The 22,043-nt window shown below is 37.4% G+C and overlaps 3 protein-coding genes and 1 long non-coding RNA gene across 4 annotated transcripts; 2 read left to right on the top strand and 2 right to left on the bottom strand.

Moving 5' to 3' along the window:
* Positions 1-809: 809 nt before the first annotated feature.
* Positions 810-3,194, bottom strand: LOC149019453 (agenet domain-containing protein). The gene is made up of 3 exons (XM_089153457.1): positions 2,661-3,194; positions 1,404-1,904; positions 810-1,142 (listed from the first exon to the last, which is right to left on the bottom strand). Exons 1-3 carry the CDS (start codon positions 3,093-3,095, stop codon positions 1,128-1,130), a joined length of 951 nt encoding a protein of 316 aa, XP_089009583.1. The 5' UTR covers positions 3,096-3,194; the 3' UTR covers positions 810-1,127.
* Positions 3,195-4,524: 1,330 nt separating this feature from the next.
* Positions 4,525-10,401, bottom strand: SFR2 (Glycosyl hydrolase superfamily protein). Its single transcript, XM_089153456.1, has 10 exons — positions 10,152-10,401; positions 9,057-9,426; positions 8,718-8,856; positions 8,296-8,462; positions 7,205-7,426; positions 6,410-6,581; positions 6,085-6,318; positions 5,861-6,010; positions 5,638-5,767; positions 4,525-5,265 (listed from the first exon to the last, which is right to left on the bottom strand). Exons 1-10 carry the CDS (start codon positions 10,330-10,332, stop codon positions 5,009-5,011), a joined length of 2,022 nt encoding a protein of 673 aa, XP_089009582.1. The 5' UTR covers positions 10,333-10,401; the 3' UTR covers positions 4,525-5,008.
* A 1,602-nt stretch (positions 10,402-12,003) lies between these two features.
* LOC149019451 (patatin-like protein 2) lies at positions 12,004-14,095 on the top strand. The gene is made up of 7 exons (XM_089151038.1): positions 12,004-12,246; positions 12,364-12,572; positions 12,668-12,932; positions 13,040-13,186; positions 13,271-13,552; positions 13,640-13,815; positions 13,914-14,095. Exons 1-7 carry the CDS (start codon positions 12,133-12,135, stop codon positions 13,963-13,965), a joined length of 1,245 nt encoding a protein of 414 aa, XP_089007164.1. The 5' UTR covers positions 12,004-12,132; the 3' UTR covers positions 13,966-14,095.
* Positions 14,096-19,415: 5,320 nt separating this feature from the next.
* On the top strand, positions 19,416-20,764 carry LOC149019450 (uncharacterized). Its single transcript, XR_016172722.1, has 2 exons — positions 19,416-19,620; positions 19,854-20,764. It is a non-coding gene; the product is annotated as an uncharacterized LOC149019450 (long non-coding RNA).
* The last annotated feature ends 1,279 nt before the right edge of the window (positions 20,765-22,043 follow it).

The following is a 22,043-nucleotide window of genomic DNA, read 5'->3' as shown; positions in this document are numbered from 1 at the left end:
CCTACAAAGGTTCCCTTAAGGGGAGCTTCTCTTATATCTCACAGTTAAAGTGGCAACCAATTAGAGGCGATCTGTTTGTTATATGGTTGTAACAGTCGTCAGCAATTCAATATGCATTGTCATCAACTACATGTGAGTCGGTACTCATCAGCCAGGTTTAACTACCTTATTCTTATATGCAGGGCTATTCAAAAAAATCAATCAATTTGATGTGAAATACGGATTTTTTATGGGATTGTGCTCTTTTCACACTTTTCTACCACACACTTAAAGAGGGTAACGCACCTTTAAACACTGACAAGATGGATCTGAGATGAAATGGTGCGAGAAAGGCAAAGTCTACCACAATCCTCTAAAATAGCTATGTATGCATCAGCCTCAAATGATTTTAGCTACGTTTGATACTGATGAAATTTGCCAGCTTCACCATACTCTATAGTGCTTGGTTTGACCTTTTCGTGCTCTCTTCTTGCCTCTGAATTTTTCTGCAACATCCTCGGACCAATTTCATTCCAGGTGGATCTGTATATTAAAAGTTCTTACATTGGGAAAGAACATGATTACTGAGTAAGAAACTGGAAGAGCAAATAGAGAACTTACAAAACTGATCAAGGTCCAAACTCTTCTGTCATAGAGCACAACATACCATTTAGGAATCTTTCCAGCACTCCTCTGTGTGAGAATCCTAATAACAAAAATTCTCCATAGAACATAATCCTATCAAACGAATACTTTCTCAAAGAAGAAATGGCATCATAAATTAGAATCCAGTCCAGAGATCAATGAAACAATATCCATTCACTGTTGGAGATTTGGATATGCAGTTGATCCATAAACTGAGACTTACAGTTGAAACTATCACATTACAAGAGTCTTGCCCAGTTAAAATACAGGTAAAAATGAAAATTTAAGTCAAGGAAGCCAAATCACTACTAAATTCAATTTGAACTGTGGGAAATACCAAGGGGATTGACATTCTTAAAATCCATGGATGGGATATGCCGTAATGATGTCCCAGTGATCCAGTGTCTTGAATTATTAGTAAGAAAATGTCTCAAGATGCAAGAGATTATCATATGCTACCAGATGAAAGGTTGATATGAAAGAGTCCCCACTTCATCTGTCGATTACGACTTCAAAACCTGGCAAAGGTCCAAGAAGCCAAATATCAACACCCCTAGAAAATTCTAATGAAGAACACACAGGTTTCAGGTCATAGATAAATTCATATAAAGAATACTGCGATAGGCTCATACTATGCAAACGTAAGAGAGTTTCAGAAGGATTGACTGGCTATATTAACTAGCTTTGGAGACGATAGAAATTGAGGAAAGTTAAGCTGCTTCAATATCAAGATAATGAGGAAGAGAAAATCAGAACCAATAGTATGAAGGAATCATTACCGAAGCCCTGATCCATTGGCCATCAATGCATTCCTGATGAAGCCTCAACTTCAAATGCTCAAACACCATTTTTTCTTTGGAGCTCCTGAAGTAGACAATATACTTTGAGTTGTCAAGAACTTTGAAGATTGTACCTACCCACCAAGCATCATTGTGCCAAGCATCGACCTCTTCAAGACGTCTGAAATGGTCTTGATGAACCTCAGGAGGAAGAGGCCTGATGTGCTGAGCATCCACCTCTTCTTTTAGAAGCTCAATCCCATCATCTGTGGTGAAGTGCTTATGTTCGATCAAGTACCTGTTGGCTATTTTTTTGACAAAGGCTGCAACAAACCAAGCACCAACATAACCTTTTTCATCACTGCTAATCTCCACTTGTGCTCCCTTTAAGAACTTAATCTTAGATTTTGATGAATATTTTTTCGATAGACACTTTGGTTTCAGCATATTAACCCCCTTTGGTCTCAGCATGTAACTCTCCTTTGGTATCCTCATATTGCTCTGCATCACAAGGTATCACAAACTTACTGGACTTGATCAACCTAGAGAAAGGAATAGGAAAACATTATAAAACACTTGGTAAAGATCCCTTGCTTATGGATCAGTAAGCATCATCTTCAAGCATTCAAGAAACAAACATTAACTGAAAGTTTTGCATGGAACAGACCGTGGATCTATGTGCCCTTAACATTTAAGGCATGCAGATATAAAATAAGAAAACTGGGGATGCCTAACATTACAGAAGAACAGAAACTACAATACCCTATAAAAGAAAGAATCCATGTGATACACTAACAACTGTAATCAGTAAAGAAAAGAAACTAAAGCAAAAGCAATAACAAAACTGACAAATATCTCGTAAAGATAAACTTACTCAAAAGAAGACATCAGCCACAGAAGACACTAGTGGAGAAACGGAAGAAGAGATTCGACACCCATCTAACACCAAATTCAAGTTCTTGTTTGCTAATAAAGACAGTTAATATTTTGTTCTCGCCACATATTTGGTCGGGCACCCAGTTGGACAGAGTACAGTAGAAAAAAAGGTCAAGAAATATGAAATTAGGTCTTCATTATCTTATTCTAGGGTTGAGTGTCTATCAGAAAATCGTTTCTCCAGATAAAATGCGGTACATCAGAAAATTTACATTTTGAGAATTCTTTCAGATGAAAGGATTACATCTTAATAATTTACAAATAAGAAATTAAAGAAAATAACGAAACCGAAGAAAAACCCAACACAGGAAAGCCCTGTACCTTTTCAATTTCTTCTTCAAGGGGAGGAATCCAGGCGCCATTAACCCATTCTCGACGGAGACGAAGGTTGCATTTAAGAAAGACGAGTTCTTTATTGCTAACCCTAACGTAAACGGAAAAGCTATGTGTAGCATGAACTTTGGTAATGACTCCTTCCCACCAGCCATCTTCGTGAAATGCTTCAACTTGTTCATTCAAATTGAAGTTTCGGTGGAGTTCACGAGGAGGTGAAGGCCTGATATTTATCACATTGGTCTTCTCTTTGAGCCGCTGTGATCCTCCTTCTTCGTTCAGTGAAGTCTGGAACTCAAGATACACTTTAGTGCCCCTTCTAGGTGGGCGAATGACAGTCGCCGTGAACCAGACACCCTTGATGCCTGGCTCATCGAAGCAAGCTTCGACTTCTGTTCCCCTCTTGAAAAGCTTTTTCTCCATTTTTGCTCTGCAAGCTTCAAACTTCTCACCACCGCACGAAAGAAGAACGCGAGAGAGTAAAGGAGGAGAAGGCAAATCAGTGGTTGGCTTTCGGGGTTCCGGTTCAGGTTTCCGGTTCCGTATTTCGATACAACTGTTTTGTTTCGGGTGATTTTTGAAACATTAATTGAAATTTATGACAATTTTGCATCAAGCCGTTAAGTGTTTCTTCTTTAGGAAACACCAGAAACATTTTTAAGTGGTTTTCAAAAATAGAAATATTATTTTAGGCATTTGATGAACCATCATAAGCGTTTGTTAAATTTATTTTTTGAAACAAATTTGAAAATTGTAATAAAAGTTTACAAAATTCACTATTGCAATGTTTAGAATGACTACATTCTTAAATTGTTTCACTTATAGCCAACTTATGCGCACTTTTGTTATGAGAAGCAAACTCAACAACGAATAGTTGTGCATTCGCAGTTTTTTTCAAAGTAATTTATTTTATAAATTTCAATTTGTGTTGCAAGAATCACGTGAAACAAAATGATTTTATTAAACGATTTTTCTGCTTTTCAAAGTAAGAAACATCAGAAATTGTTTTTTGGTGGGTTATCAATCAGGTCCTTTGTTATTGTGTTGGTTTTTTTAAGCAAAAGTTGGATATAATCTAAGTTTAAGTGAAAGTGTTAGAAAAGGGTATTTGTGGATTTTACATCGTAAACATAAAAACTTTGCAAAAACCCTATTGAAACTTGATAATGTTCACCATTCACGAAATAAATTCTATCAAAAGCCCTATTGATAATTGGTTATGTTTTAATCTCTCCAACAAAGGAGGTCCTTATGGCAGTTTCTCTACGTCTACATTTCCACAATGTGATTTTTGGTGAAGCATTTGCCATACCTCAAGTCTTGAAGGATGTAATTGATTGAGGTTATTGTCATCTCTATGTCTTTACTGATAACCAATCTGTGGCTTCTTTTTTAATTACTCAGAATGAAAATATTCCTTTTGAGGTTGAAGGTATTTTGGAGGATTCATTATTTTTTCATCCACGTATGTTTCTTATAATTTTTTTTTTAATGTTTGTTGGGATGCCAATGATTTGGCAGATTCCCTAGCTAGGAAGGCTCTGTTTATTCCGAGTGAGATAGTTTGACTGTTATCCAATCCCTGGTTGAGTAGTGTTTTGCCAACTGGGTGGTTTTCTCGATAGTTCTTTCCCTATTACAGTGTTTCTGTTTTAAAAAGAAAAAACACATAGAACTGTTTTGTACCTTCAGAAATAGAAACACCTAATGGATTATCAAACAGTCCTAAATTACCAAGATGTAGCAATGCACTTTGGTAATTTTGCAAAGAAAAGGGATGAAAAAAGTGTAATCCTCTTACATTAACTAAAAACATACCAACAAAAAACAATTTCTTTTTCTTCAAAGCTCTTTAATGGTTCTTAGTTTCGCATTAAGTAATTCTTATAAAGAGAATGGATAGTTTGATAGAAGAATTTACCCTCAACCACACAATTTTGGTGCAGTTTACCCTTTTATAGTCCATAAGAATGCTAAACAAACACCAGTAAGAAACGGGAAAGGAGACATGAAAATCAAAACTAACAGAGAGAACATTTCTGTATCTCACCCTACTCAGGTTGAGGGGGATTTCCATGGCTTCATTCCCAACTCTTGTTTCCAGGATTGAGAGAACATTTATGTAAGGTGTAACCGTGTAAGTTTTCACCAAACTGCAACTTATCAATGTAGATTTCTATTTCAAAATGAACAGCTAGATTTGATAGCTTCCACCTTCATTTTGGGGTCCAAAAGACAACAGATGCAAAATATTCAAACACAGGAACTGCTAGTTAATAAATTCTATTTCAAGCACCTAGCTGTAAGCTTGCGAACAGCAGCTGCAGGCAACTAATTTAAACTACCTCCTCCAGAGTTTTGAGAGAATGGGTAGGTTCAATGCTGGGAAATGGTATTTCCTGCTGCAACTCAAGAGGCTGAAGAAACAACTCTAGATCATCAAATTCAGGTTTTATTTTCCTCTTTGGAGTAAATACTTGAAAGACAAATCTTGATAAGCGGCTTAAAGGGTCCTGTAGACCTTCCATCTCATAGTGTCCAAACCGCCAATCCCTGATGACATATGGTCTCCATATAGGTTTATCGAGGCCTCCTATTTAAAGGAAGAGATCAAGTCAATAATATGTTTAAAGCATATCTACAACTGAAGTTCAAGAATTACGATCTTAACGGTAGATTGTCCACTTAATATCAGGGAAGGAGATGAATCTTGAGGACAGAAAGGAATCTATATTGTCTGAGTGCAATATATGATGTGCAACTAATAGAGGAATATCAAGATATGTGTGCACTTGCAGGAGGCTTTCCTTAAAAAGAGCAGGTGCCAAGTCATATATATGACTTGGGACATCTGAATTCATGCACTGACTGAAGTTTTTCTACCATAAATCATGGAGGGAAAAAAGGTAATTTTGGAAAAAATAGAAAAGGTTTTCTTATTGAATGCTTGACCTCCAGATTTTACCTGCATACATAAGCCCTTGTTTGTTAACCGCTCGGTAAAATGGTCGTGTCTTCTTGTCCTTAGCAGCACTTTGAAGTTCACTCCATGCTCGTCCCCGATCTTGCCTTGTTATTTTACCTGTGGTTGCTACCTGAAATTAAGATGGGAGCCAGATTATTGAAGCTATAGTCATAGAACAATAGAGATACATCACTAACAGAAAACGTATATGCTGTCTTTTGACCTTAGAAAACAAATAGTATGAAGGGCGTGGAATACGTGCAAGCCCATTGGCACGATCAACTGCAACAAGTCCAAACTTGGGACCATATCCATCAGCCCACTCCCAGTTATCTGATATAGTCCAGAACAGGTAACCGAGCACAGGAACACCCTGTAAAACAATGCATGTTTAATGGCCTATTATTTTATATGGAGAACTGATACTAATCAAGGAGGAACACAAACCATCATCATGGCCGCATAAACAGCCAGCAAATGCTCTAGTATATATGGCCGTCGGATCAAATCAGTCTCATCAGAAACACCATTTTCAGTAATGATAAAGGGAACCTTTAGGTGTTTGTATCTTTCATGGAACTGAAGCAGCATGCGGAATAAGCCATCAGGATAGACTGCACGACCAGATTCACTGTACTCATCATTCTCTACATTTTTTAGTCCAGCACCAGACACCACTTCCTGACCATTAAAAACAATGTAAAGTCAGTCTTACACTTCAACAAAAAGCAGGCACCTCTAGTTACTCTTTCTAGGTAAGAGAAGTAACAACCTGTCCATAGTAGTTTATCCCTATGTAATCCATCTTGTCACAGACGCTATCAATGTATGGGAAAAGGGTCATCGAATTCGCCAAGGAAACAGCAGCAACATCAAAGAGACCATACGGCCGCATAAATGAAGCATGATGTGCTACTCCAACAGCTGCTTTTGATGGAGATTGGCTGCCAATTGTTTTAGTTAGTTCATTCAATGAAAAATAGCTCCAGGGGTAGTCCACCGATGAGGTAAATAGCAGAACTGACGCCAAAGTTAAGGGAAGATATGCACAACCACAAGTAGGCAGACCATAAGGATGGCTACCGATAACAATAGCACTTAGCACATACATGAGACTCACCTTGTGGAACCACACTGCCAAGAAATATGTGATTAAATGGTAGTCATAAATGTCTTTTAACTAGACTTTTCTTTTTTTCCTTTTTTTTGTTTTTTTGTTTTTTTTTGTTTTTTTGTTTTGGGGTGGGGGGGGGGGGGGGGCGATTTGGGGGCAGGGATGTTATGAAAGAATGGAAATATTTTGATTGCTGCTGCAAAGTCTATACCCATCATACGGAAATGAACTTGGAACAGAACATTTAATGCTGCATCCATCAATTGGCGATCCCAACAAGCCTTGTGAATCAATGGATGTTGATGTGCCAAGCCCATCCCTATTGTCCAGAGGACAGGTTTATGAGGTTGTTCACCAGATCATCCAAATCAACTTTTATTTTATTCATGAATTTTCTCCTCTTCTCATTGATTACGAATTTTCCTACTTTTTGGAGGTTGTGAGATGAAGAACCTTTGTTTATGGATGAAGTCATAGGCCTCCCTATGTGCAATCGCCATCCAGTGCATGGCTTGTTTAAAGACACCAGTTGGTAAAGCAGAAGTTGCAGCCTCTAGCATATCAGGATTACCACCAGGCCAAGCCCCAGCACAATATGTTAACATGCAAAATACATGAGGCTCATTAAATGTGACCCAGTAGTCCACTAAATCTGATACACTTTCAACAACAAGCCTGCAAAAGTGAAGAGCCATAGAATTACATAAAATGTTCACAAAAACAGAAGAAAAACTGATAGGAAATCAAACTGTTGAAATGAAAATGTAATAAGATAAGACAAATCTGTTTTAAAAATTTCCCTTGTCTAATTTCCCAAAGCAGAATGAATTCAGGCAACAAACATATGCATTATTTTGTACAGTTTCTCAATTGGATCAATGTAAAGCAAGCAATATTTGACTTCCATTGTCCTGATATGAATTTTAGGTCATTGGAGCCAAGGACTAAGCCACTTGTTTTATCCAGGTTTGAGTCCAAATTTTCTCTCCCCCCCCCCCAACACACAGATAAATTTGGCCGTGTTCCATAAAAATTAAATCCAAAGTCCTAAGCAGCTTATGGAAAATAAATGCCAAACACCTAGGTATTTATCAGATCTGTCGCCTTCAAAACCAGAAACTACCTAACTGACACTTGTGCAAAATGACTAGGTTAAATTGAATAGCAAAATCAGAAATGCATTATTGCTCTCAAAGCAACTTGTCCACTAGCTTGTTGACATACAGAAAAAGGATCGCTTTGAAACCTATACTGCTTGAAGAGATGAAGTGCGGGTTCCTATTGGGTATTTTGGAGATCTTCAAGAGAACTTCAACCAAAATTTTAGTCTCTATAAATCATGCCAACTGTGTCTAAGGGTAAGTTAAGATGTACTGAAAAGGATGATAAATGTACATTCACAAACATTGACACATGCTTTGACGCATTTCACTTAACTGTTTTATATGCCTGGATATATTTGCAACAAAGTCAAATACAAAACTGCTTCAGAAAGGAAAAGACCAGGGAAGAAAGAGGGGACTCATAATGGAAAATAATGCAACCTTGTAAAATCCATGAAATATTCAACTGTTTTTTCCACCTTCCACCCTCCGTATTCTCCAGCCCATGGTGGAAGAGAGTGATGGAACAAAGTCAGCATGACTTTCATTCCATAGGAACGAACCCGTTGTATGATCCACCTGTATCGCTCTAGTGCTGCAAAATTAACCTATAGACATTACACAAAAGAGCTCAGTTCAAATTTATCTCTAATAGTTTACCAAATTTGGTAATGTCACCACTAGTAAATTAATATAGATTGGAGGACAGGCATCAATTTGCAATATCACATACACCACCATATATTTCATTAAATGGAAGCTGTAAAGTTCAAACAATAATAAATAAATAAATAAATAAATAAAATCTGTGTGTTTCTTTTTTTCTTTGGGGGAGAGGGGGGAGTAGTTGGTGTCAGCCTTACTGTTTCTTTCAGTCCTTTTACTGGCTCCTCAGGCATAATCCTGGTCCAATCTATTCCCATCCGGAAAACACGGATACCAGTATCTTTAGCAAGGTTCAATTCAATATCAGGTTCAGACCAAAATTTGAGTCTTTCTTCCCTGAAATCAATTCAAGAAACAGATCATTCATTTACTTCATGGCTTCATCACCAACCCATTCCAAGAACAAAACTATTCTTCCTTTCTCTTCAAGAAACTTAAATTCATGAATTAGCACTTCAAGCTTGGGAAGAGAAAGCTGATCTTACACCCTGTCATGAACTTCAGTTCACAAACTCATAATTAAGAACTGAGCTTACGGATGAGGAACATTGTGCCATGCAGCTATATTATGGTGGCATTCGGCAGAAGTTGCAGGTTCTTCCTCATCATCAGACTGATCTGTGTACCTCTGGAAACCTCTAATCATGGCTTCCATGGATATCTTAAGAGGTTTCTTCGTCTTCTTCTTCTTTGTCTTTTCAGGCTCTTTAGAAGATGATGGAGCTGGCTGAGAGCCGCCATCACCAGTAGAGGAAGCAATTAATGCATCTGTCAGTTGTGGGCTATGCATCCCCTCTGAATTGTCACATGGTTCTTCCTCTGCAAACTGGAGCCAAGCATCATCAAGCCTGTCTTCAACATGAGCTGGTGCCGTTGCCAGTCCAAAAAAAAATTCATCTTCCTCCTCTACATGGATTTACACAAAACAAACATCATGAGTTCTACCAAAGAGTCAAAAACAATGGCTTACACCTTTGTTAAAACTCTAACTTTGACAACATCCAAAAAATTATCAATATCATCATCAAAGAAAGATCATATTTCAAGGGAGCTTGAGAGTGGGGACAGGAATAGGAACGAACAACCAAATGGGATACATTATCCAATTAAGCTTTTGCAAAAAATTGAGGGTCCATCCTCGAACTCTATGACAGTGCTCTGTTCAAATGGAGATCTGATTACCAGTACTTCAAATAAATGTGGTGAGCTTTGTACTTTTTAATTTTCCATTAGAACCTTCTGAAAAAGGTTTTGGAAATCCTCGTAATGCCTTCAATTAAGAAAATAGAAGTTAGGACACTAAGTCGAAATGTTTATTTTCAAGTTTTTAGTATTTCACCAAAATGGCAATCGAGATGTCGCATAAAAAACTGCAGGTCACAGCTTTCACAAGCTCTGTACCTTCAGACGACAAGTGGATTCAATATCTAGTATCTCAAACTTCAGCCAACCTCGAAAAGCACAGAAGAAACAGGAAGAACTAAGGACCTCAGAAAATTTCCACCATTTTCAGGTTCTACAAAAGCTTATCTTATATTAATAATAACTTCAAAGAAAAAATCTGAAATCAAGAACAAGATAAAGAATGGTCTCAATAAATGTTTAGGGCTAGAAAATTAAGTTTACTTTACCATTTGAGGGATCAACATTGAAGACTGCAAGCGTATCAGAGGATTCGTCAATGGGAGATCGGAACGGTCGAAGATTTTTTCTCCGGTACCTTGAAAAGGAGAAGATGTTAGCGGCAACACTGAGCGTGACCAGGACTCCGGCGAGCTTTGTGGTCGTTACGAACAGAGCAACGAACGCCATGGAGATACGTACGGGAAACAGAGAGAGAGAGAGAGAGAGAGAGAGAGAGAGAAGAGAGAGAGAGAGGAAGGAGACAAGTGTAGAGGATTGTTGCTGTAGGGTGCTTTACGTGACTAACCCCATTTTGTGGATAACTTGCACCAAAATTGAAAGATTTTCCGTCCACCCAATATTTGTCGTGGCCGGACCCACCACCTTGATGGGTAGAGATATTTGTTCTTCTTCACACTTCTTCATCACATATTAGGAAAGAAATCGCTAAAGTGGGCTCCGAACATTTTTATATTTTTCTTCTAAAATTTAACGATGCCTCACCTCGTATTACGTAGTGAATAATGGAACACGGAGTCATGAACAGGTTGAGGGTAGAGGATCTAGATTCATAGCGGATCTAGATTCACATTTTTCTGGGCCTTCCACCTTTCAGGTTGGCTGACTGGGCTCGGTTCCTCTACAAAATATTCAGGTTGATGGGTAAAGGAGCCAGTGAATTTGGATTCAGCTGGTCAAATCGATAGGATAGTGCATGCAAGCACAGTGAGTGTGCCAACTAGCATGGATGATGCTAATTGAATGATCAATAGCTGCTGAATTTGAAATGAAAATGAAAATTTTAGGTTTTAAACCATCAAAGAGTTGTTCAATTAGTAATGACTGATACATTTTAGTGAAGAGGTTATAGATTTTACTTTCTGTAAGGTATATGTAATAGCCCCTAAAACTACCAATTCCAAAATTTTTTTAAAATAATGTTGGAAAATTGAGAAACACAAATTGTCAAAATTTGCAATCTTCTAAGGGAAATTGTTTCTACAAAGTCTCATGAAACTTGGTGACAAAACCTAAGAGGGGAACATATCGCTTGGTTGAACTCGATTTCTGTGAACTTCACTGACTAAGTGTCCCCCACCCCCCACCCCACCCCACCCCCAAAAATTTATGAGGCTTGGCTCACTTGATAAAAAATGTCTAACAATATTTCAAATCTTCTTAGATTAGAAACTTACATGTACTTAAATGATTATAAAGATAGCCATGAGGACGTAGTCAAGGTATGCATAAGCTTGCCAAAAAACAAACCTCAATTAAAAAAAAAAATGAATAAAACTTAACTTGAAAGTTGATAGAACATTCAATCAACCAAATGATTCCAAACTTCACTGGAAACCAAAACCAAAAAGCACAAATTTCATTTCTTCAAGCAAATGTTGCTCGCGATCATGGCGTTAGATTACAGTGGCTTTCACTAATAAATTCGAAAAGAAATATAACAACATCCCTCTATTTTTTTTTGGGATAAATATGTAAATCTCTGCTCTCAATACACAAGAGCACTTCACCTAAACCCTAACCTTTTTTTTTTTTTTTTGGTGCCAACCTAAACCCTAAACCTGAAAACAACAATTATACATAAAATTTATACAGTGACAAGTCACAACCCCTGTTGAATTGAAAACGAAGTTTGACATTTATTGGCGTGATAATCAAATAAAGAAGGTTCTACAAAGTTTATTTAGAGCTAGTCCACTCATCCAAGAATTGAATTCCAAACTTTCACCATTGATGTTGATAGCATCTTTACCAATGGGTTCCAAACTTAACAATGAAGGAAAGTCGATAAGTTAAGATTCTCTTCAAGAGACATATTCTTGGCAAGTTGGAATTCGGAATGGCAACATCTTCAAGTAGAAGCTAGTGCTGTAGCATGGTTTTGATCAAAATATGTTCAGTTCCAAGTTATTCAGTTACTCATTGTTTCCAAAACATAAAATCTGAGATCAAGGTCGAGTTCCAAGACAAATGGGTACCAACCCAAATAACCAAAAACTGATCACTGTACTCAGCATCGATGGTGGAGGAGTTCGAGGCATCATTCCAGCAACCATTCTCGCATTTCTCGAGTCTCGCCTTCAGGTAATCAATCAAGAAATTCTTAACCCAGAATGCATGGAGATGAGTTGAATGATCATTCCAATGACAAATGGTTGTTCTTGAAATCTTTGCTTTTGCTGCTTTGATTGAAACATGCAGGAGCTTGATGGTGAACAAGCTAGGATTGCAGATTACTTTGACTTGATTGCTGGGACGAGCACAGGAGGGATCATCACAGCCTTGCTTGCTACACCAAACCGGAACCATCGCCCACTCTACACTGCCAAGGATATAAAAGGTTTCTACTTCAAAGAATGTCCTAAAATCTTTTCTGAAGAAGCCCAACATACCAAACATGCCACTGGAGGGTATTTTGTTCTTCTCTTTGTTTTCCCCTTAATTATACATGCTCACACCTTGAAAACCTTAGAGAAGCTGTTCTTGATTCTACTGTCTGTTCCAGGTTTAAATTCCCATGGATGGAAGAAGCCAAGTGGAAAACCGCAGGAATTTGGAAGAAGATCATTGGGACAACATATGTGTCAATCAAGGTTTTCATGGCCTGGTTGTTTACTGCTGTGTTTCAACCCAAATATGATGGCAAGTATCTTCACAATCTAATCAAAGAAACACTGGGCCAGACCCGCTTGGGAGACACTCTAACAGATGTGCTTGTCACAAGTTTTGATATGAAACTCCTCAACCCCATCTTCTTCTCTACCTCACAGGTCAAATTCAATTAAACTTCCTTCTTCTCTGCTTTGTCAAACTTTAGAAACTTCATATCAATGGTGAAAATGAATAGCTAGCTTCATGATAAAGTATGCAAATGCAGGGGAGAAGAGATGGGTCCAAAAATGTACTACTGTCAGATGCTGTGATCAGCTCATCTGCTGCCCCATATTATCTTCCTCCATATTGTTTCGAAGCTTTTTCCAGGAGATACAATCTTGTAGATGGTGGAGTTGCTGCCAATAATCCTGTAAGTCAAATTTTCCTAATCTTCTTGAGTGAAATCAAAGGAAATACATTTGAAATGTTGTCTCTGTCACTGGATCATTTTCAGACATTGCTTGCCATACGTGAAGCAACAAAGATGATCGGAGACCAAGAACCAAGCTCCATAGACTACAGAAGGTACCTGGTACTGTCTCTTGGTACTGGAGCTGCAAAGCGAGATGGGTATGAGATACAGGAGGGCAACTGGGGCTTATTCGATTGGTTTTCAAGCAAAGGAACTGCACCTTTACTAGACATCTTCTTTACTGCCATGGATGACATGGTTCAGATATACCTCTCATTGATCTTCCAAGGCCACCGTTGCCGATCCAATTATCTACGAATTCAGGTTAGTTGTGTTGATTCTAAGTTCTGTTAGTCTGAATTGATCAAAGTGAACTGGTGATACTAATATAGTTTATTTGATGACAAGCAGGATGAGACCCTAAAGACTGATGAAGCCTCAACGGATGATTCAAGCATGAAATGCCTTATGAAACTAGAGAAGATTGCTAACGATCTTCTCGATAAGCCTGTTCTGTTTACAAATTCTGAAACTGGTTTGTTAGAACCATTGCCTGGTGGCCGCTCAAATAGACATGCTCTGATGGAGTAAGGAGACAAAAAAAACAGATTTTTGTGCAGCTACTTGTTTTTCAAACATCATTGGTGATTCTAATAAAGCTAATTGACCATTTTAATGGCTCCAGGTTTGCCCAGAGATTGTCCATCGAAAGGAGAAAAAGAAACAGAGCCTATTGATCCATTTGCAAGGAAGGTACATCTAATTTCTAAGGATTTATCCATATTGGTGAGGGTATAATATGTGATCATATTCAGATTGTTGTAATGGCATGCCATCTAGAATTTTCAATTGTAAATAGTTAATCTACAAATAGCACAAGGCCACCGGGAGTAGGAAAAAAGGAAAAAACAACAAGTGATTGTGGGCACAACCCTGTTAAATGGAGGCTTTTAAAACCCTTACACGAAAAAAAAATGATTTAATTTTGAATTATTACAATTTGTAGTATGTTTCCCCTCCACACTAAAGAATGTACTGAGCTATTTTGATCTCTCTTTCTTTTTGGCTGAACCTTACATGTGACCAGTCTTCTTTTTTGGTGGTTGTTTTGACAACTCTTTATGTTGGTCTAGATCCTTGAACTAGATGATCCTTATCCGGCGTTGTTTCCTTCTTTGTAATCTTTTTCTTTGTTTCCAGGTGGGGGATCTTATTGGGGGCTTGTGTAGAGCCGGAAAGAACAAAACCCCCCCCCCCCCCCCCGCCCACAAACGGGGGGGGGGGGGCCAAAAAAAAAAAAAAAAAAAAAAAAAAAAAAAAAAATTTTCACCGGTGGGACCACCGTGTTGTGGCGAGCCATGGGGCTTCTGCCCGGTGGGGAGAGGTCCGGATTCGGTTGTGTAATCCTTTCGTTGGTGTGTGATTCAACTGATTTTTTTTCCTTGGGGGGGGGGGCTGCTTTGTTTTGAAAGAGTGCATTCCATGGTGAGAGTTTATGTAACTTTGGAAGAAGAATATTTTAGTCAAGTTTCTAAGGGGTGCTTTGTTTTGCAAATTTGCGATCCATTGTGGGGATGAATGTTGTTTTGTGGGAATGATATTTTGGTCTAATGAAAAATTTGGTGGTTTTAGTTTCATACGTAGTATGATATTATGCTATGATAACGGAAATTATTAGACGATAAAAAAAAATATCATGACCTCTTTACTAAGAGATATTGATTATTACCAAGAAACCAACTCTTTAATAATATAGTAATTGATAGTAATTACAAATTCAAACTTCAAGTTGGTTGCCATTCAGTAAATTAACATATTTGTTGATGTGATACGTCAAAAATTACGTGGCATACGTCATGAAAAAAAGTAACAAGTAAAAAAACTTGGTTCTACACAAACCTCTCATGTATTTACTAGGCATTGACTACGTGTCTCTCAACTCTAATACCATATTATAGTTTGACCATAAAGAAAAAAACCATCTTATATTTATTTATCCAACTAACTAAAGTAAATTAAAAAAACAAGTTAACTTAAGTGAAAAAAAGATTACAAAAGTAAATTAAATAACAAAGTATCCATATAAAGTTGGGTCAAAAGGCATAATAAAGAAAAAGAGTCACAAAGGATCAATGAGAATATCCAGCTAAATCCATTTGAAAGATCTCCTCTGACTTATGAAGAGGATCCAAAAAGTACAACTTAAAAGTCTATTAACCTAACATAAACTTTTGACATCTAATCAACCACATAGTTGGCTTCCCTACATCAAAGTGTCTTTTCTACAGTGTCCAATGAAATCAGATATCTATGCGATGGTGGAAGGGGAGAGCAACATTAGGTAGGTCACGGCAAATTTTCTATTAAGAAAAACTCCAAATGCAGGTAATTTTCATGCAAATTACTTCAGTCCTGCGCATTTATCGTCTTTCCAACAGTCGAATCTGGTCGAAATTTTGATCTCGACTGCTTGTTGCTGTAAACCACTTAAGTGGAAAGAGCAGTCAAGATCAAAATTTCAATCTCAATTGTTGTTGGACGGTCTTGTGTATTTAATGTGCAAGACTGAAGCAAAGTTCTCATAGTTCAAGGAAACTTTAATTAATGCATCAAAGCTTTGACCATAAATATATTAAATATCATGGAAGACTGTGAACTCAATGGAAGTACCATATTGGTATGGTACATATGGTCCCACTCAACCCGCGTGCCATCAAACTTCTAATCCCTAAGCCCACTCAAAAAGGAAAAAAATTATTTACTGTTGTTCTTGCTCATATCATGGTTGTTTGTTAGTACTTAATGTTTAAATTTTAATTAATTAAACAAATAAGCCTTGCTTGGTAGGCAAAACACATACACATGTATGCACTTTGTTTTTGGGGGTGAAAGCACACATATACATGTACACAAGACCTTAAATTGTTCAGAAAAGCTAATGGGAAATGCTTTGGATTTAGTGTAATTGGTCATGAGAGAAGAAATATTTAGGCTAAAGAATTGCTTTTAATTGGTTCTCATGTGGCATGTTTTGGTCCTTTAAGGCTGATTTAAGAATTTGGGTGGATTACTTAGCTTTTGAATAGTTGTAATGGAGAAGCAATTGTTTGAAATATCTCTTTTATTGGATAAATTTCTTAATTAATTTATAAGGCCAATAGATAATTCACCTTGATGTAAGGTACACCACTCAAAGCATTATACTAGCTAGAATGGTTCCCTTTTTTTGATTAAAAACTGAAAATTGAATTGAGAGAAAGCATGAAGACCAGGGAGTCTGATCAATAACAGAAAAAGTATCAATGATAAACAAAGGTGGAACGTTATCAATAATAAACAAAAGTAGAACATTTCACCAAGACCTAAGCAAGGTAAAATATTTCGGTGAATTTCGCTAGTTCGTTGGTTGCCAAAACCAGTGATTTGGAGAGATCTTGTCGGAGAATCACAATAATTCTGGCGATAATTCAAAGTTGGGAGGAGAAAATGTAAAAACGCCAAAAACCCCAAGCCCAAACCTTGAAATTGAAGCCTCCGCCACTTCTTGGAGTGCTGAAACAATAGAGCTCTGAAATCGAATATCAGTCTTGATATCCTGAGCAATCTCTCTAACCAACCGTTGGAATATAAGCTTTTAGATCAAAAGTTTGGTATTTTTCTAGTAATTCCTGATCTCCCTCAAAGCATCACCAGAGATGACGTTGGAATCCTACCACTATTCCCCCACAATCTGTTGTTATTTCTTCCTCTTCCTCTTCCTCTTCATATTCTGTAGCTTCATAACATTCATAGGACCAAGGTCGAAGTTGGTGATGATAATAGATGAAGACAAAGGGGTGGATGGCGTCAACGGTTTTGACGAAAGGCCTAGGATTTCGGCTAAGATTATGGGGAAAATTGCCTGTATTTCGCTAATTGCCTCTATTTCGCTAATTCGCCGAAGAATCAACGATTTTACAGCAACTTTTGTAGATATCGTTTTTCGCCTCAGTTTTGATTTTTCTCCTCATTGAACCAGGCGAAATTTGCCATATTTCGGCGAATTTCACCGAAATGTTTTTCCATGGACCTAAGCAAGGAGTGTCTAGAAGCTCCTTTAAAATATCTTAGAGAAAAAAAATACTATTTTATTGTAATCTCAAGGGATGTAAACGGATCGGATTCGGATCGGATAGTGGTAATACCATTATCTACATCCTATTATATTCGACGTATTCATACAATATCCTATCAGTTTTTGGACGGATTTAATTGGATTCGGATGATAACCTGGATAGTTATCTTCTTAAGTAGATTCTTCTAAATGGGCATGAATATAGATTGAATACAAGTTTTTGATTACCTGTTAACATCTTTATTTTATTTGTGAGGCTAGGTTTGAAATTTAAGAATTTAATAACTTTGATAGTTATTTTAGTAGAAAAAACTAAAAATAATCACATATCTCAAGTAAAAAATCATAAACATAAGAAAAATAAATTCAAATAAGTAACTTAATCGGATAATTTTATTGAATGAATAATAATCAGTAGGAAATGGGTAATAACATATCCGCATCCTATTAGTAATTGAACGGATTTGGATACCCGATAACGGATGCGGATGTGAATTCGGGAGCAAATTCTCTTATCCATTTACACCCCTAGTAATCTCAAAGAATTGACTTAATCAATAAATATCGCCATAATATGAAGTGAATTGTTTAAATCTTCTTAAAATTAAGGGCAAAGTCGGTAACATATTAAATAATTTAATATAATCATATGGATTCTAAAAAAGTATATGGAGGATATTTGCAACAAACTCTCAATAATGTGGGCATGTAAAATTTTTCTTATAATTTTACCCAAATTTTTTCTTCTTCTTATAATTTGTCTTCTTTTAATGAGTGGAAGAAACTTTCATGATAAATTTCAATGTTCATGCTCCAAGTATATGCTTTATAACCATGAGGCAACATAGATACATAAGGTGCATTGGATCCATTTGATAAAGGAAGAAACACTAGCATCATTAATCACTAACCAAAGTTTGAATTCAATTCAATTTAGGATGATGAAATAAGTTGAAAGGTGACTCCAATGGTCCTATATTTCTCTCCACATATAATTACTTGTCAAAATCAATCATCTAGTAGATCCAAATGGATCTAATGGCAAAGTAGTCTAGACAGTCTAGGATCCAAACCCAGGTCTTGACCACATGCAAAGCTACATTACGACCGAGAGGGAGCCATGCTTCTCTACCTCACCCCGTGTTTGGTTTTAGAGTTGCACAATTAATGTGCAACACCGAACTGTGAATGATGAAGATCAAAAGTTATGGTCGAGATCAAATATCGACCATCACTTTGAATCCTGACTGTAAGAGCATTGAAGCACGATCCCCTCAGCCCCTCGCCTTTTTTTTTTTTAATTTCTTTTCTTTTTCTCAGTTTTCCAAATTTTCCAAAAGGGGGCCACGGCACTCCCCCTCAATGTTTAGAATTTATTCGATTCTCTTCATAAATTTTTTAAATTAATCTTCTGACCTTCTTTCCACGTGTGAAATATCAGTATCTAGACTTCGATCAGAGAAATTTTTATCTGTGTCTTGCGTGAAATATCAGTACTTGACCCCTCTCGATAATAAATTCTAACTCTTTCCTTGGCCTTGGTCCTGATCCTGGTCCTGACCCTGACCGTGAGCTTGGATTGTAGGTTTTTAAATGGCTGCTTTTCCCTATGGTGTTTTATAGGGCCACCCAATGACCATGGACACATGAAGAGAGATTGGTTCAACCTTCACACGAGAGCACAAACATCTGAGCGGCCCAGTTAGGACCAGCAAAAATAATAAAGCAGAAAATGGCAAATACAAAACACCAAAACAAAATAATTGAGAAACGGGGAAAGGTGCTACACTCTCAAGTGGGCCCAGAACTACTCACCACTTGGATTATTGACTGACCGTTATTCCCTCTGCCCCTAAAAGCCATCATCAGAATTCAGAAATCTCACAAATCATAAACGCATTCACAAATTTCACAAAAGGTCAGCGGTCAGCATATCTCTTAGCGTGCAATCCGCTCGAGTGCACGTGCTGACGTCATATGGCTCTCGCTTTACATTCCCTTCAACTTCAATCCTTCTTAACCTGTCGCTTTCACTGGTCCAACCGGCCAGGTATCCTCTGACCCGATCCGAACCGACCCGACCTTCCCTTTCTATTCTTAAATAACCTGTGCGGCCGTCACTAACATCCGCGCTTGGCTTTCATTCTCACTTTGGACTCTTGAAGCTCTTTCTCCTGCTCTCGATCTCCTCTTCTGCGTATCTATATGTCTGTGATCTATGGAGGACACTCAGAGAAGAAAGGACTTCTGGGTTGCCAGGAGAACAAGTTCATATAAGGTAATTAATTAACTCTCTCATGGCTTAGATTCAGAAATGGAATTTTAATTTATATGTTTTTTTTTTTTCACTTAAAGAAAGATTCTTGCTGTTGACCCAAAACCTAGAAAGCTAAGAAAGTTGATAGCTTATCTGTGATGTTTTGATTCTTGCTTTTATTCTTTACAAATCTTCAGTTTTGCTGATTATCTCTCTCTCTGAAGTAACTTTTTTTTCCTGTTTTCTAATTTTAGGTTGGCCTGTTTACCCGAGAATCTATGATTATATATGGGTTTAATGCTTCAAGTGTGGGGACCTTCAGCAGGAATGGAAACTTCGTGGATAAGATCTTCATGAACTTTTGGTTTCTGCTTGTTGCAGTATTTCTAGTTATGGAGATTTTGTCACCTTAATTAGGTGCTATCCTACCTGAGCTTTTTTTTTTCTTTTTTCTTTTCCTTCTTCTTCTTAAACTACCCTCCCCTTCTCTTTCTTTTTTAAGTTTTCTCTCCCTCTTGTTTTTCTTGACCTTGTAAGACCTTTTCTTGACCTTGTAAGGCCCAACCTCATAGTTGCTATCTTCGTTTTCCATTTTGATGACAATCTCTTCATGGTTAGCTACAAATGGAGAGTTTGGCTTTAAAAGGTCCCTATTTCCACCCAACTCATTTTCTCTCTTCTTGTCTATCCCTCCTGAGCTTTTTCCTTATCTTTTCTTCTTCACCTTTCAAAAATCAGGTTAAGCTGAAACCAAAATTTCATATTCGAAGTCTACTTTGCCACGAGATCTTGAAGAGTTTGTGGAGGAGGAAAACGAAAAGGTGTGATGAGACTATAAGCTAGCAAGAGTACTGTTCTCTCAGAGTACGAAAAAGAGAAGCCAACAGAGAAGCTGGCCTTGTTTTTCTGTGTCTCTAGGAAATTTCTTACATTATCAGACTTCACTTTGGTTCATTTTTAGGGCTGTGTGTGTTATTTGTATTATGTGAGCAGAAATATGCGTTTGCAGGAATCAGTTTCGTTGTTTTATATGTTGTTGGGCTAAGGAAATAATAGAGACACAGAGAAAGATAAATATTCTTTCAGATGTCTGAGTAGTCTCCTCGTGATTTAATCAATGTACAACTATCCCCACTGTATTATTGATCCCTCACTTTCTCTCTCATTCTCCCATTCTCCTAATCTGTACTTGTATCAGTTTTCCATATTTACAGAGACAATGAGATCTTCCATATACTAAACACACTAGTTTCATTAGAAACCCATATCCATAATATAGTTTAACAAACCTAATTCAGTGTTATTGATCTGCATCATTTATGAACATGCAAAAGAAGACATGCAGATATTATAGGATTCAACCCTAGGGTTAGTCCAACATATCTGGTTTACCTCAGGGTTAAAATTTTCAAAGCTTTACCTACTATCGAAGCTACACTTATATTCTTATTCCAGGACCTCTTAGAGAGAGAGAGAGAGAGAGAGAGAGGAATTAATATTATTAAACATTAAAGACAGAGAAGCATTCACTGTAAAAGTGAATGAGGGACCAACAAGTGACATCATAGTGGCAAAGAGTACATAGCAGGCCAGACTGAACAACATGGGCTAACACTACCAAAGTATTTGAATGAAGGGAGCAGCAGCAAACGTTATGATCATACGTTCTCCATTATTTATTACAAGTCCCATACATGAATGTTTAAATTAGACAGTGGTGATCAGCGAGTGACACCATTACAGAGAGATGAGAGAGAAGTAACAACATAAAAGGAAAAAGAAATGAAGAAACCATTTGATGGGCATAAAAAAGTTTTGACTGGGAAGAGGATGAAAAAGATGGTTGATCTGCAAATATAATCTATGAAGACAAAATAGAAATGATGGTTTTCCACAAGTGGGGTTTGGGCTTGTCTGTTTGCTGCTGCAAGTTTATCATCCTTTCGTCAATCTCCTACTCATGGTGCGGTTGACATTTCATAGCTCATAAACAGTGCAGAGAGACAGAGAGACAGAGAGAGAGAGGACACTAAATTTTGATTCTTTCGTCAGAAAAATAAGAGTCACCATATGTTTGTCTCTTTTGAGACCTGCTGTGATCTAAACCCATTGCAGAGAGATGCACACAAGCACGGTGTTCTCTTGATCAGCTGGGTTTGTGCTGAGATTTTAATTCTCCAAGGGTCGTATATCAGGTCATATATGGCACCTTCTCCTATGCGTTGGAACTCTGAAAATGTGTAGACACTGGACAGAGACAGTGTTCTTTTCTACAGTGAGTGAGAAAGTGAGGGAAAAAAGAGAGAGAAAAAGAAGTCAAATGGCCCATCACTGATCTTTTTAAGCTCGAATTACGAATTATGATAAATGATAATCATGATGAAGCAACATGTGGGTGTTTTAATGAGAAATCCGAAGGTGTTCTTGGACAGTAGTTGCATGAG

This window comes from Hakea prostrata, chromosome 4 (genome assembly GCF_041222555.1).
Source record: "Hakea prostrata isolate BN-2017 chromosome 4, UWA_Hpros_2, whole genome shotgun sequence".
Classification (NCBI taxonomy): Eukaryota; Viridiplantae; Streptophyta; class Magnoliopsida; order Proteales; family Proteaceae; genus Hakea; species Hakea prostrata.
The sequence above is the reverse complement of the archived record's forward strand: the minus strand, read 5'-3'. Positions and strand labels throughout refer to the sequence as shown.